Genomic DNA, 15,678 nt, shown 5'->3' with positions numbered 1-15,678 from the left:
GTCGAAACCATAAATTGCATTCAAACAGAATCAACTAATCGCAAAAAATAAGTTTCATAAATGAACGACCGCAATTTGAGAACAATAGACAATGAGGGGTGTTACTAATGGGGCTCCTGTTGAAATTCCAAAGGTCGCCAAAAATTATCTGACACCCTAAACTATTATGTCCGCTTCACATGTTTTGTCGAAATTTTAATGTTTTACTAGAAAACTTGTTATTATATTATCTAACTAACAGGCATGTGTCTTCGATAATAGAATAAAACATATAAATTTCGTAGCTATGAATTACTGAAAGTTTCTAATTTAATTCACAATTGCAATAATTTTTTCTAACGAAATATGGCTATTATCTCTATCGTCCCAGTTTGTTCTATAACATTTACGTTATAAACAGGATATTAAAATAAGTTTCGTAAATTGACAGAGAAACAAACAGTTTATTATTGCAGTATTTATTCTTACATTCTATCATAATACTGTGTAACATACAAGAAATGCACTTTAATGAAACCTACAGAAGAGAATCTGAATACAGAAATATTATTTAATATCATATATGCCACATTTTCCTTAAATTGTTCATCTTGTACGCTGCCTTATATAAATAATGTGTGTATGCTCTTTAATCTTCTTGTTTCTACACAGGCGAAACCATAAATTGTATTTAAACATGAGCGATCCATAAAATAATTAATTCTAAGGTACTTTTAACAAATGTTAGTTGCTTCCTATCACTCACTGATGATTGCATTAAAATATTCACATTACATATAACTATTGATTTATTTCCCACTTTAAACAGTTGTGTCATGGACAAAGAAAAGAGGAAAATTTTTGTGTTACCTCTCTTTGGTCGTAAAAATGAGTAATGCTGCAGTAAAACGGCTTATACGATTAGACGACGAATATCTCTACCGCGTTCACTCGATGGATTCAAAATGGAGGACAACATTAAACAAAGGAAGCAAAACAATAACGAAGTATTCGTACAACTTTGTTTCTCTAGTTGTACCGCTAATACTGGGTCTTTCGTTTTCTTAAAATATCGTTTTAAAATAACATTTTCGTGTCGAGTGTGGACATTATTCGGTACAAAACGCTAGAGATCTTCGTTTCTCTTCCTTTTTTTTTTTGCGTCAGAATTCTAAAAATAAATATATCTGAATAATCGAAAACATTTTTCCAGTAAAGTATTACGTACAACAATGTTCGAATCATATTTCGATATTGTTATGCTATAAAAAAGATATTAGTTTCAATATATCTTTGCACCCACCAAGAGTCACAATTAACGACAGAATAATTCCGACTAGATTACTTGTCATCTTTAACACATTCACTGCCAAGTTTACCATGGCAAGTGTACACTGTGATAGTTCCTTTGAATGTACTTTTACACAGTCAGTACAGAAGTAAAATTATGAAATATAAGGCAGCAGTGAATCTGTTAATAACGTGATAAGCGATCACTTTTTTTCATTCGTCCAGAATATTCTATGGCATTCGTTTATCCTTGAAAACAATGCTGTCCAAAATAAAGATACAATAACTTAAAAAACACGTTCCTCCTATTCATCTCCTGTTACACCATATGGTATAGATTTCTAATATTATTACACTAAGCAGATATACAACAAGTACATATTAACAAGAATAATTATCCTCTATTACAAACATTTAGCTTCTTTGTCCATTAGTAACAACCTTCACGAAAGACAAAGGAGCATTATGTAATGTCTCCAATTTTGATGGACAGCATTGCTTTGATAGAATATCTTCTTTCCTTTTTAGAATCTATGTCTGTATATTTTTGTATATACAAACATATAGTATATTATATATATTTATATTTATATAAAGAACTGATAAATGTATCTTTTTTACGCATAAAATTGACGCAAATATACATATATCCTTGCATGCCTCCTTCGTATATCCTTATATTCAACAAGAATGCAATCACGGTTGTATGCCGTCTTCTGTGCTGCAGTTCTAACAATTCTAGAGCAAACACTTCCTCTTATCTTAATTTATTCGAGGACGACCAAGGAGCGGTTTTTATTTTCTTGTTTTTGTTTCGGATCTAAGAGTGTTCGCAATCTTGTATACACACTTGATGAAAGTTGGCCGAGCTCTTTCATATTGTAAGGCGTGATGAATCAATGAAGCCGTAATAACAGAATACCTATTTGTTGTTTTTTTTTCTTTTTGTTTTCTTTAAATGTTCGCCATTCCTGACATCATTGACGGTGTGAAATTCTCTTAACTTTTTCTGATCTCGTAGAAACGACTAAAATTACGCGTTACTAGATTATCAAATTTCTCGGTTTTCTCTCCATAATTTAGCATATTATATTTTTCTTAGCGTTTTTTATTTTATTTTTTCAAACTACTCGCTCTTTCTTTCCTTTTCTTAATACCATTTTCTTTTCCTAATGGGCGTTCAGAACAAACGCATCAACAAATGAACTATTACAACAACAGGAAGTCTACCGTGCTGTAACTGCGTTTCCTCGCAACGATCACGTTAATTCCTATAACATCTTTAATGTTTTTTTTTCTTAATATCGTCTCGATGCGCTTCACGTCCCTATGAGAGGATCATTTTTCGTTTTTTACGATTCGCTGGAAGAAATAAGTGCTTAGTACCATTGGTGATATCATACAAATTATACCTATATTCGAATCCTCGTATTTGAACAATTTTCGACTCCAAGAATAAGTTTGGCAATATATTGAATACGAAATATTACGCGCTTTCAGAAAGACGAAGTACGACGGATTCGTATTTGTTTCACTACTCTGAGAACAATCATGAAAAATGCGAACATTTTCACACAAAAGAAAACAATAAATTACATTTACATTGGAATCGAAAACATTTGAAAAATTTAACCCTTTGCCTGATATATTTAATTTATGAAGTCTTTTACTATGAAATACTAATGAATTTTTAATGTTTGTTACGTAAGATATATGTATGTATACATTACTGTATTATTAATATATAAATTAATTTGTTGAATATTCTAAATCTTTAGTTAGTAAATTGTCACAAGTTATTAAAACACAATAAATAACTATTACTTTCTCAATGAAACAAGTAATCTTTAATATGTTAGTAATTTCAATGATTTTCAGTAAAAGGGTTAAATGTACATGAAAAAGAGAGACAATTTCTTTTATAATTACTTGGTTGTTCAGCAAGTAATTACAAAAACTGAATACACATATATAAAACACTAGCATAATAATTATGGAAACAGGTGTACGCAGATCTAACAAATATTTTGTAATCTTCACAAAACATTAGAACATGATACATAAATTAAGAAATCAATTCGTACAGTGTACACCATCACAGAAATTTTTAACGTTATTCTGTGCACTCACTTATTGATCGATACAAATCTCAGTACACGTTTCTCTAATGGAATCATCGTAGTTTAGACGAGATGTATAAGATTTGTTGATTCGAAGATCTCAGCACACATTAAGATCGATTGAAGGTACTGTGTTTTTTCCCGTTGTTTTAAATAGCCCAGGCTTAAATATGTACCACCATTAAAAGACGCATTTTTTAAAAATGATAAATATCTGGATCGTAAACTGTATTTACATCACACAGTTTCGTAAAAGCTTGCACAGTAAATTTTGTTGTCGTGCAGTGTGCAGTGTTCGACACTCATGCATACACTAACAAGTCTACGTTCGACATTAGAAAAGAAACTAAATTTATTACTATTAAAGTTAAAGAAAAAAAAAACAGGAAACAAACAAACGATATTACCGTTTATATAGTGAACGGTATCACTTTTCATAAGAAACAATTAATCATTTTTCACGCATATTTCACAACATCAACAAAACAGAAACACATTAATATTACAGATAAATAATGAGACTAATGATATAAATTTAGTTTTCCTAAAATTAATCTTAATATCGTATTCGCTTCTCCATTTCGAGATAGAATTATTTTGGAACTTACATAGCAGAAGAAAAATATTTTTCGCGCATAAGATTAACCCATGACATGGAATCGTCGTCAACGAACGATCATCAATTTTTAAGTAGTACATTTCTCGAGAAACTGATGAAAGGTAATGGTAATGTTACGGCAACGACCGTGACATAGTCGCAGAAGTAATTACAGACTTGGCAATGCACACATGTGACTACACCAATAAAATATTCGCAAGTTTAGCTTTGTTTCTCTAACCAAACAGAACGATACGCAGATAAAATGTGGGAAAATAATTGTTTGACTCATCTTAGCAAAATTTAAGCTGCAATTCATTCACGTTACAAAGAAGAATGCAATATAGGAACTATCATGAAACGGATTGTATTGTTGTTGTTGTAATGTCCCTTTTTATTTCACGAACGATCTAATTGATAAATCGAAAAGAAGCGAAACGTGGCAAGCAATCGTTAGAAACCAAATAAACGATTTTTCTTCTTGTTTTCTTCCTTTTCTTGATCGAATCCTTTCTTCGATTCGAATCGAGAGACGAAAATCGCAAAATACAGAAGAAAGAAAAATAGGAAACCGGATTCGTGCAACTATTCCAACACCTACGAAAAGTAAACGTGAAATATCTGGTGAATTTCTCATCATGAAACACCGAAGATTAATTAATTCTCGATATGAAAAGAAAATGCACAATACGAACACGCACCCGTTATCGAACTATAACATAATAGTACCGTCCCCATACGGCACTACCGACGTAAAACATATTGTTATAATTAATAATGTACAAATAGTCTATCTGTAGTCTACATAGTATACGAACGTATCTGCGGCTGCTAAACCTGTGTATAAGTTGGCGAGATTCAGTCTTCACATATAAAGGAGAATAGTACTCTTCTTCATTTTTTTTTTTTTTGTTTAACATTATAATATGCACATTTATGTTTATAATAATAAAAATGTTTATGTACGCGATATCACAGCGTTCAGCATTAATCATTAAAAAGGTACTCATGTTCCCGAGGCTATGTTTAGTATCATCAACGATCGGCACAGAAAACTCGACGACATTAATCGTTCGTTCGTCGGCTTGTATTTGCGTGGAGAACATTGTGCCAATTATTGTTTCGTTGATCCTTTTTTTTTGTTTTCCTTTTTGTCGAGGGAAAAAAACAATATATTAGTACGCGAACAGAAAAAAAATTGCAAGTTCGATCAACTAGCATAATCTGGATCGGAGTGCTTAATGCAAACGTGAAGATTCCACGAGAATATGTCGAACCCTTTCGTCTTTGATTAACAGACGGAAGGCGCGTCACAGATATTTTTGAAAAACCACCCCTCACCCACCCACACCTTCATTCGGCGTTTATCATCATCGTTGGTGATTGATTAAAAAAATATATACGGTTTATTAGAAATATATCCTAGACCGAGACGTTCGAGTTCATCGATATTGCAAGAGTTTATGGAACGCTTTAATAAAGTTCCTTTTATGCTCTTCCATGTTTATAACAATAAAAGGAGCAAGATCTTTTCGGGGAATCTCTCGGTATTAACTAAAGATGACTGGATCTCGTTAGGAGTTACGTTAAAAGTACGATTCAATGGACGTTCCCTAACAACGCGTCGAAACGAAATTATAATACAAAAAAGAAAGAATGAATAATTGTCATCGACTAGTAGGAAGAAAGTAATAATTCGAAGATTCGATTTTGCTCCCTAGAAGTAAAATTATACCGCATGCCCTACCATGCGAAAAATACGCATCCATTTTTGAACAGTCCTCGTGACACTGGACTTAGTACGAATACAAATGAGCATAAGATTTATAATTGTTCATTAAAGTAAATAATAAAAAAACAAGTACAAAAGAAAAATTAACAAAAATATTCATAGCTGAGCAGTACTGAAGTTTCACGGACTTCTTTGCTAGCAACAAACACGTAAGTATTAGAAGACTATATCTTAACAAACAGACATACAAAATAAGAAACAGTTTCACGATAATTGAGAAAAAAAAGAAACACGAAGAACATCATGTTTACGCTTTTATATAATCGCGTAGGAGATGAAATTGTCGGACTACATAATGAAACGAAAAAGTAAGACTTAAGATATTTATGAATAGAACGCTCAGAAATAATAGAAGTTTTCCAATCTTCCAATCCCTTTCTATCTGTTCTTTACCCTGACAATACACGAATTCACACGGCAAACGCAGAAAATAAAAGAATAAAAGGAATACTGATCTTTCGTTTTTTCCTAACAACTTTCGTTTCTCTTCCCTTAAAGTAGACAGCGAGCTCTCGCAGTACACGTCATTTAGGATCACATGATTTGTATACCATGTATAAAACTGATAAGATACGTTCCTTATTTTAATTGTGATGCGCGATAGGTAGATCTATAAATATGCTACATCTTACATATCACAGAGCTACGCGTACACCCACTATCAATTTTCAAAATGCAAGCTGCATTTCGCTAAAACGTTTGCTTTGTTCGGAAGAAACATAAAAACACAAAGTTTCTTACGTTACTGTCAATTGAAATGTAAAAGATATGAACCCTTTGCTGCCCAATGTTCGGTGTTTGTCCTGTGTCCACTTCGTTTGTACTTCGAGCCAAGTGTAACATAAAAATTTCTAAGAAAGGTTGTAGAAAAGATATGCATATTCGAATTTCATTCAGTCATCGATTTTCATTCTCGCTTTCATCTCATCTTAATTTATGGAAACAAATGCAGCACAGCTGAAAGGGTTACAATTCTGAGGCTTTCTGAAACATTTAGAAGTCTATACTATTGGAATAGAGAACAGCCATGTTATAATATTGCTGTCCTCAGAGAATGTAAGATTCTGATAAGTTTTAAACCACTGTTCAGCAACTGTTCAGTCTCGAACAGAGTGTAATTCTCATCTGGTCGAACAAGTGTCTTGAACTTATAGCAGCCTTTCTGCTCTCCAACAATCCAACTACCTTCTTCGATTGACTCAGGAGATAGTGAAAGTTTAAAAACCTAGATTGAAAAAAAAAAAGAAATATTAATAAATAAAACATAACTTCAATTCATCTATTAAATTCTCACAGATCACAAAGTGTATCTAAAAGCCTCAGTAATTGGTAAATGCATGAAAGATACATCGCTTGCAATATAATGGAATTCCAAGATGTACAGTTGCACTAAGATAATGTCTGCTATTTGGAGTAGACTATATATTCTAACTTCACGACGAAACTATAATCTCTGAAAAAAAGAAATGTTAGTATCTTTCTGACCAATTGTGACGAAAAGATAGATTCGAAGAAAAATTCAAAGCGATAGATGATTTAATAGAGGGCGTACGCAATGTATGAGTATTCAGAATTGTCTAATACTCGTAGCATACGCTTCCTATTATTTATATCACTATTCATTCTGACAACGCAATGTGTTGCAGTCAGATCAACACAGTAGGAGCGTAAGCATTCACAATGTTCAAAAGGGCAAATATAAACAATATACCGCGAATGCCTAACTTCTGCTCGCGACCCCACCACAAACAACATTTTAAATGTATCCGATTTATCGGCTCAGCAAAAGAAGAATATAAAGACTACCACGTGGAAACCTAGAAACGAATCGACAGAGTTTTTTTTCTCAATCTCTTTTATCGAGCAAAATCCGCTTGAAGTATGCGTGTGACGCGCGGTTTTTTGTGAATCAACCGGAAAATGGTATTGTGCACACGTACTGCTTCACAACATTTTCTACTGTGCGTAATTAAGTAACGAACTGTGAGACCGTTTCACGAAAGCGTTACGTATAATTATCACAATAATGTCGTTCGCAAACGAGTCCTTGCTCGAGTGTATATTTCGAGTCTTGCATTCTTCTCTGTTGGCTCTTTTTTTAGTTTCTTTGCTATTCGTTTGTTCGAGTAGTGACGTGTACAGAGTAATCTGGAGGCCCGCAAAAAATTCGCTATGCGCTGTCGATAAACGATTTCGTGCCTTCTATCACGGCATGAATTTATATTTTCATTTTTCTCGCATCCTTCACATATCACATGAAATTTTCTCGAGGGTCGCTTCGTAATGGCCATAGCGATATACATATACAACACATGGATCGTTACCATATATATAAGTTAAAAACTCTTTCGTCACGCGTTTCTGTGTTCAATATACATACGTTCACGGCAGCGCATTACTTTTTATAGCTTGAACGTTACGATAGAAAAATGTCTCTCGGATAGTTTGAATCATTCCCTAAAAAATAGCAATAATTTCAGTGAGCACGAACTAAAAAACAGGTACAACTAAATTTTATTCGATTCGCGGCCAGCCTGGCGCGTGCACCTATACATTGTACACGGTCGCGCAAGGACAAGACCACTCAGTGGCCAATTGCATAAACATCAAACAACAATGTTTCTCTTACTTTTTTTTATCTTCGTATAATCATTCGTTGGTTTAACAACAAATTACTTTCGATATATATTATAAAAATAAGGTATCAAACTTTGCGCCGAGGTACACAGCCATTGTGACTACATGCTTAATTTAAGTTGTCCCCTAAAGCCCAAGTTTTCCTTTCTCTTACCCGTTACCGGTTTTAAACTTTGAATTTGTTCCAAAGACACCGGTGTCCAGGATAGATCTCGAAGTACTCACTTTTGTACGCTATATAATTATGCTGGGATTTATCGTTCATCAAAGTTCTTTAATTTTGATGAGATTTAACCATTTCACCCTCTATTATCAAAGAGACACAAAACACCCGGTCTCATTACAGAACAGAGGACACGATGTTTCTTTATATTTGTCGTGTGCTTTGTAAAAACGGGTGTACGGCTTAATTTTTATGCAAAAGGCCTTACATTTTGAAGAGCGTTGCCTGTACATACGTATATATATATATATATGCAAAATATAAATAAATTATCAAATATGAAAACGTTAACCCACGCCCCTTCTATACGTTTCGTGCATTTCGGGAAAGCATTAAATGACGTTTACATAGTTTTATCGCAAGAAGATTAATTACTTTTCTTAAGGATATGACCATAGCTACAAGTCTATATTTGCTGGTCATATTCTACATCCAGTATTAATTATATCAATGTATCATTGCTAAATAACTACTACTACTTCAAAAAATTCGACTGGAATGTGCCTCGTGGATTACTGATTCGTAATAATTAATTTTTTCAATTTTTCTTTTTCCTTATTCTTTGGAACGTTTCGCAGTATTACTTCAATTTTTATATTCACCAATAAAGAACAATAAATTATTCGACTATACTATCTCTATCTATGTTCTCTCTTTCTTTGAGATAAGCCCAAGTAATTTATTTTTCGTTATAAGTTTTAACCGGCACTATTCCAGAAAAAAAATAATAAATGACAAAGAAAAGAAGAAAGATTATGGTACTTATATATTCAAAAGAGACCCAACCATCTACACAAATAGTAATATTTAGTGGGCCCAATATAAACAGGAAAATCCGACCTTTTATTTAGCCTGCACTCTTACCGATTTATACCTTGAAATGCGTCACTGCTGTACCGGTGTAGGCGGATAAGGATAAGTATACGGCGGCACAGCTTGGAACTGACTGTATCCCATCGATTGGTATGCGCATGCCCCGGTATTCGGTGGTGGACGATTTGTCTGGAAAAACTTATTGTTTACAAGGCTTTGCATTCCTGAATCTGTGTGTCCACCAGCAGATGGCATCATGAACGGAGGTGGCATAGAATACACGCTTTGTCCTCCAGCTGTTTGATTAGTGCTGTATGCGTTCTGGCGATTATGGTAACGATTACTTTGGAAACCACCTGTTCTTCCATGGTATCTAGGTATATTTGCATTCTGATAGCCAGCTTGGTAACTATTGCTAGTTTGACAGCTGTTGGTATAAGTATTCGATTGTCGTTGATGTTGTTGCTGCTGATGCTGTTGGTGTTGTTGCTGCTGTGACTGTTGTTGGTGTTGTTGATAATTAGATTGGAAAGTATTCTGGCGGCTGGTCTGGTATGCATTTTGTTGGCGTACAACAGTCCTCTCTTGACTGTTACCATTATTATGTTGAGTACTTTGAACATGTTGAGCCTGCCAATTGTTTGAAATAGGGCTGCTATTGTTTCGCGGACTTCCAGTTGAACTACTATCCTTATTAGAGCGAGAGTGACTCCAACGTTGGCGGCCCTTACCATATGCAGGTTTTATCGAGTTTGCTAAATCTGCCAGTTGAGGGTTTATCGTCTGACCAGCTTCTTCCAGAACAGAAATCAGTTCCTTCGCTTGTCTAGCGTTATTAGGCGTAAAGTAAGCATATGCTGTACCTGCACTTTGGCAACGTCCGGTTCTCCCTATTCGGTGAATATAATCCTCAGAACTGTTCGGATAATCGAAATTAATTACATACTTTACGTCTTCGACATCCAAGCCACGAGCAGCAACATCGGTAGCAACAAGGATCATTGTTTTTCCGTTTCTGAACTCAGATAACACGTAATCTCTTTCAGGTTGTGATTTGTCACCATGAATAGAGATAGCTGGCCAACCTTCTCGTTTAATAGCTTTGGTGATGTCGTCCACCTTCTTTTTCGTTTCAACAAAAATAATCATCTTGCTTCCTCTGTCTTTGCCAATTTCTCTCAATAGACCTGAAAGTTTAGTTTCTTTCTCGTGCTCTTGACAAATCTCTATGATCTGACGAATATTGTGATTGGCAGCCAATGTCAGAGAACCTATGTTAATTTGAATGTAATCTGAGAGAAAATCTTCAGCCAAAGCTTGCACTTCTTTGGGCCATGTCGCGGACCACATCAATACCTGTCTATCAGGTCTAATCTGTTCAATGATCTTTCGAATTTGCGGCTCGAATCCCATATCCAACATTCTATCTGCCTCATCCAATACAAGATATGTGCATCTGCGCAAGTTCGTGGTTCCCTTCTCGAGAAAATCGATCAGTCTACCGGGAGTTGCGATACATATCTCAACGCCGCGCTCTAAATCGCGAGCTTGAGGTCCTTTCGGGGAACCACCGAAAATGCAAGTGTTACGAATGCACGAGGAGGAACCAAAGTCCCTAGCAACGGATTGAATTTGCTGAGCTAACTCTCTTGTTGGGGCAAGTATTAAAACGATCGGCCCCTCTCCCCGGTTCAAACGTGGTTGATTATTAATGTGTACGGTTGCTGGTAAAATATACTGAAAAATATCCACAACAAAATTCTCTTAACATTTATCTAACTAAAAACATTTTGCCTCAATACCTTGTAGAAAGTGTGTATTTTAATCCTAAACAAAATAAAGTTCTATGCTTTCCTTGTTAATACTTATGTATTATTTTCTTAATGATTCATAGTACCAAATTAAAAACTTTAATTGATATATATACAGGATATCCCACTAACTCTGTTACAAGGCGATATATTCGTTACTTTTAATGTATCAAAATACTCAAAAATGTCAAAGGAATAAATTGTTTGATTTGGAGGGACAAACATTATGTTAAACAACAATTTCTTTCCACGGTTACATTCAAATATTCTTTAATATACTCAAGATCTTCCATAAAAAAATTATTAATCTACTTATATCAAAAAACTATTAGTTTTGTAGTTATTTTAACTTGTGTTATATAACTAAATATTATAGTCAGCTCATAAATCTCACAAGTACAAATACTATACTAATTATTATGTACTCAATAAACAATGAAATGTCAAATACATTATTATAATTACTATCTTTTGAGACTGAAATATTTTAAAAATTTGTATATATAAATAAATTATATTAAAATACATACAGCTAGAGTTTTTCCAGATCCTGTTTGAGCAATTCCAACCAAGTCGCGTCCACTAAGTGCTATTGGCCAGCCCTGTGCCTGAATTGCTGTTGGTTCAGCAAAGCCCTGCTTTCTAATTTCTTCCATCACGTAATCTGGGAAGTTACTTTCTTCGAACGCTTGAATTGGAGAAGGAGTATTGTTTCCTTTTACAGTGATTTCTTTACCAATGTGATATTTGGTAACTTCATCGGTTGATCTTTTTAAAACATTGATATGTGGAATATATAAATTCTTTGTGATCACTGGTAATTTAGCCAGATCCCATATAGGCTTCTTCAATGAATCTCCAGGAGTTCTTCTTTGGACTTGCTTCTTAAGTGACTTCTCTTTCTGTTGCTGCTGGCTGTTCCAATACGTTCCTCCTCCATTACGATTGCTAGAGTCTCTACTTCCCCTGGGTCTGTAACTAATTTTTTTTTAAATGATTTTCAAGTGATATTAAAAGTCTTTTAACATATGTTGAATATTCACTACATGATGAGTTTATAAACCATTGGTATGGAATAATAAATGATATTTAACATGAAATATACAATGAACATACACTACTGTGCAGAAATATTTGGACATTTGGTGCAGTCCAACCAAAATACTAATATTTTCATTACATTTTCAAGATTATTATGAAAGAATATTTTTCTGCTGTTAATTGTTACATCTTGCTACAGCTGAGATCAGATGTTGTGCTAAATTACAAAAAAAAAAAAAACTAAACTTAATAAAAAAGGTAAAGTAAAGTAAAGTAAATTAAAAAGGACACTAAGACAAAGGAATATACTTTCATTAATCAAGTTTCATATTTATCTCTAACAAATAAGTTACTATATATAAAGTCTATAAAAATTTTCAGAACATGGTTGGAAACACATATTCCAATCATTTTAACATCTCAACACTGAACAGATACACTTAAGTCACTTAACTGAAGTATTTCCATAGAAACAACTTTCTTGTGCCTTCAATTATTGTTTTTTTATTTATACTAAACACTTTAACTGTTGTTCTTATCAATATCTACTAACTGTGTATGACTAGCTGAGATAATATCATAAGTAAAAATTAAATTGAAGAGCTTCATTTGAAACATACTTCACATATTTTTAATAATTTAGAGGTGTCTAGAGGCTTATATATGATAGCGTAAGCATTGGCTTAAACTCAATTAAAACCCTTTAAAACATAATAACTTTCTGAGATTTTATATAATTTGAGATTTTCGGGAAGTTAGAGGGATTAATTTATTAGATGAAATGTACAAAAATTTTGGACAAGTTCCAACTGATCGAAACCGCGAAAAAAATAGTAAAGGCCGCTTTTACACATACACATGCTAAAAATTTCATCGAAATCGATTGATACAGAAACAAGCCATAGACATCAAAAGGTGTAAGGATATAGATTTATTACAGTTATAGAACGAAAGTCGTGAAAAATTGCGATCTTTAACCGATTGTAGCTCATAGCAACGTTACTCATTTCAATGAAATCTTCAACATGTATATAACTGAGAAGAATCTACAAAACGTACTGTTTAAATTTTCATTACAGAATCACATAAAAAATTTACAGAAAGCAAACTTTACTTGTTTTTTCGCGATTTCTACTGATTGCAACTATTTCAAAATTCTTTTTGGCACGTTATCTAGTAAACTAATCCTAATTTCGCCAAAAAATTCAAATCGTTTGGTCCAATTCTTAAAATGTTATTTTGTTTTAAAAAGTGTGTCAATATTAATGTGCTTCATTGTATGAAGCATATGTAACAAGATAGCAATCTGATATAAAAATCAATAAGATGATGGCTTGATATAAGGATATCAGGTAATACATATTATTTAAAAAATAATTTTTATTTTTTAATTTTACCATTGTCAGTATCTTTCCATTAGATAATGACAGCGCCATTTTATTTTTTATGTCGCATTTAATTTTATTAAAAAATAATACAATACATCTTTTACGTACGCAAATTCCGTTCTACCATGTTTCGGAATAATGAATTTTCATAAGATACGAGATTGTTAATTCGACTCATAATTAAGCGATTCGGCAAAAGCTGCGGTCGAGAATATCCACGAACAAAATGGTGAACACCATGTCGCAAAAAAAAAATTTCTCCAGTTTCAACATTTCACAACGTATGGTATAGTCATATTGCACGTTTAAAAGGCAGAATTTAACGTAACGTACCTGGTACGATTGGAATAACTGTTGTTATACATTTCGGCAGAAGTTCGGAAGAATCTGCTGACACACTACCAGTCCCGTAAGAACGATCTTCGATTTTTCGGGAACTATGTCAGTTGTACCAGTTATACCTGCGATAGAAAATAATTATACAAGAAAACTAATAAAACGAAAATATGAACGAATATGTTTATTTCGTAATAATCTCATGCCGAATGACAAAAGTATTCGAATGAAAAAAGCTAAGAATATTGCGGCGAACTTACCCTGCAAGACCCGGCGAGCAGAGCGGTAATGGCTGACAGGCACTGGGAAGACGGAAACGAGCGACTGGGCAATGTTTCCGTTTCTCGTCATGCAGGTTCCACGCACACATAGAAACGACGTCCGTTTATTGGTTCGTTCTTTTGTAAAATCGCGATGCTAACACGTTATCCAATAGTAACACGACAGAACAAATCAATAAATTCCAGTGTGATATATTTACCGAACTTAAAGGGACGTACTCATGAGAGTAACGACGTAAAGTGAAGTGAAAATTGAACTGAGTTGAAAACGGTCAAACGATTTCCATCGTATTAAAATTTGGTAATAATAAATTAAAAATTTCATGCAAGCGTTAAAAAAGACCTTTTTATTCAAAAGATAATATAATCAATGGATGATATTCATATTGTAATTCATATTGTAATAATATATATATATATCTTTTATCGTACTACAATTATTGAATTTCAACATTATATTCCATATTATTTTTGCCCATAAAAAGAATTAAATTGAGATAATACTAAATTAATAATTGAAGTCATAGTAGATTGGATTATATATAAAACAGGAATTTTTTTAGATAAAAATGGAACATTGTAAATAGAAAATTCTTTTATTGTTATACATACATATGTGTGAAACCATAGAGATATAAAGATAGTGTGCGTGAACGAGCTGTAAAGGCGATATAGCTATAAAAAGAGAACGTGCCTTACAGGTAAATAAGTAAGTGTAGCACCGATCAACGAGCGGCATTATTTGCCAATGATGGAAGGGGCCTCTATGTACGTTTTCTTTTCATTCTCATATCGCATCCACTTACACGATAACATAGTAACGTATGTTTTATATGACTAGCGTACTGTATCTTCATATATACTTTTAACCTCTATGTATAAAACTAGTTGCTGCTACGTAGCTTAATTACTTATACATATAAATTTACATCTTCAGTACAAGTAGAGCAAGTAAGTGTTAGGGATGTTATCGAAGCAGATCATAAAACACAGGTTCTCGTACATATGTATTAGTAGAAAAGAGGTCGCTAAACGCATCTTTTGTATAATAATTAAAGAGAAAAAGGTTAATGTTTGATCTTCAAAATTTTCTTATTTTATTCTTATATATTCTATATAATATTATATATTATATCTTATATATTATATATTCTATTTTATTCTTATATATATATATATATATATAAAATCGTTTCTTAATTTGTATTCCTTAACTGAAGCAAAGAAGTTTCTCAGTTCATTTAAATATTGATACTTCTCCAATAACTATATAATACATCCGAATACATATTATCTGATCTAAAATGTCATAAAGATTATGCACAAAATATCTTACATGTATAATCAGATTTGATTCATCAGTTTAGCT

General features: G+C 33.1%; 1 protein-coding gene across 2 annotated transcripts; it reads right to left on the bottom strand.

The window, feature by feature from the left end:
• Positions 1-423: 423 nt before the first annotated feature.
• LOC138187823 (uncharacterized) lies at positions 424-14,408 on the bottom strand. Of its 2 annotated transcripts, none has more exons than XM_069128999.1 (4): positions 14,289-14,408; positions 14,026-14,153; positions 11,794-12,241; positions 424-11,189 (listed from the first exon to the last, which is right to left on the bottom strand). In XM_069128999.1, exons 2-4 carry the CDS (start codon positions 14,055-14,057, stop codon positions 9,525-9,527), a joined length of 2,145 nt encoding a protein of 714 aa, XP_068985100.1. In that variant the 5' UTR covers positions 14,058-14,153; positions 14,289-14,408; the 3' UTR covers positions 424-9,524. The 2 variants fall into 2 exon arrangements, with proteins under 2 accessions (XP_068985100.1, XP_068985101.1); XM_069129000.1 differs by having other exon boundaries at positions 11,794-12,235.
• Between the last annotated feature and the right edge of the window lie 1,270 nt (positions 14,409-15,678).

Source organism: Bombus flavifrons, chromosome 15 (genome assembly GCF_040668555.2).
Source record: "Bombus flavifrons isolate JBK064 chromosome 15, iyBomFlav1_principal, whole genome shotgun sequence".
Classification (NCBI taxonomy): domain Eukaryota; kingdom Metazoa; phylum Arthropoda; class Insecta; order Hymenoptera; family Apidae; genus Bombus; species Bombus flavifrons.
This window is presented reverse-complemented; position numbering and strand designations above follow the sequence as displayed.

Excerpts from the sequence above, each read along its gene's own strand:
- LOC138187823 (XM_069128999.1), bottom strand. The coding sequence starts at position 14,057 with ATGTATAACAACAGTTATTCCAATCGTACCAG. Across the intron at positions 12,242-14,025 it reads AGTTATTCCAATCGTACCAG|TTACAGACCCAGGGGAAGTA; the intron begins GTACGTTACGTT and ends AAAAAAAATTAG. Across the intron at positions 11,190-11,793 it reads GATCTGGAAAAACTCTAGCT|TATATTTTACCAGCAACCGT; the intron begins GTATGTATTTTA and ends GATATTTTTCAG.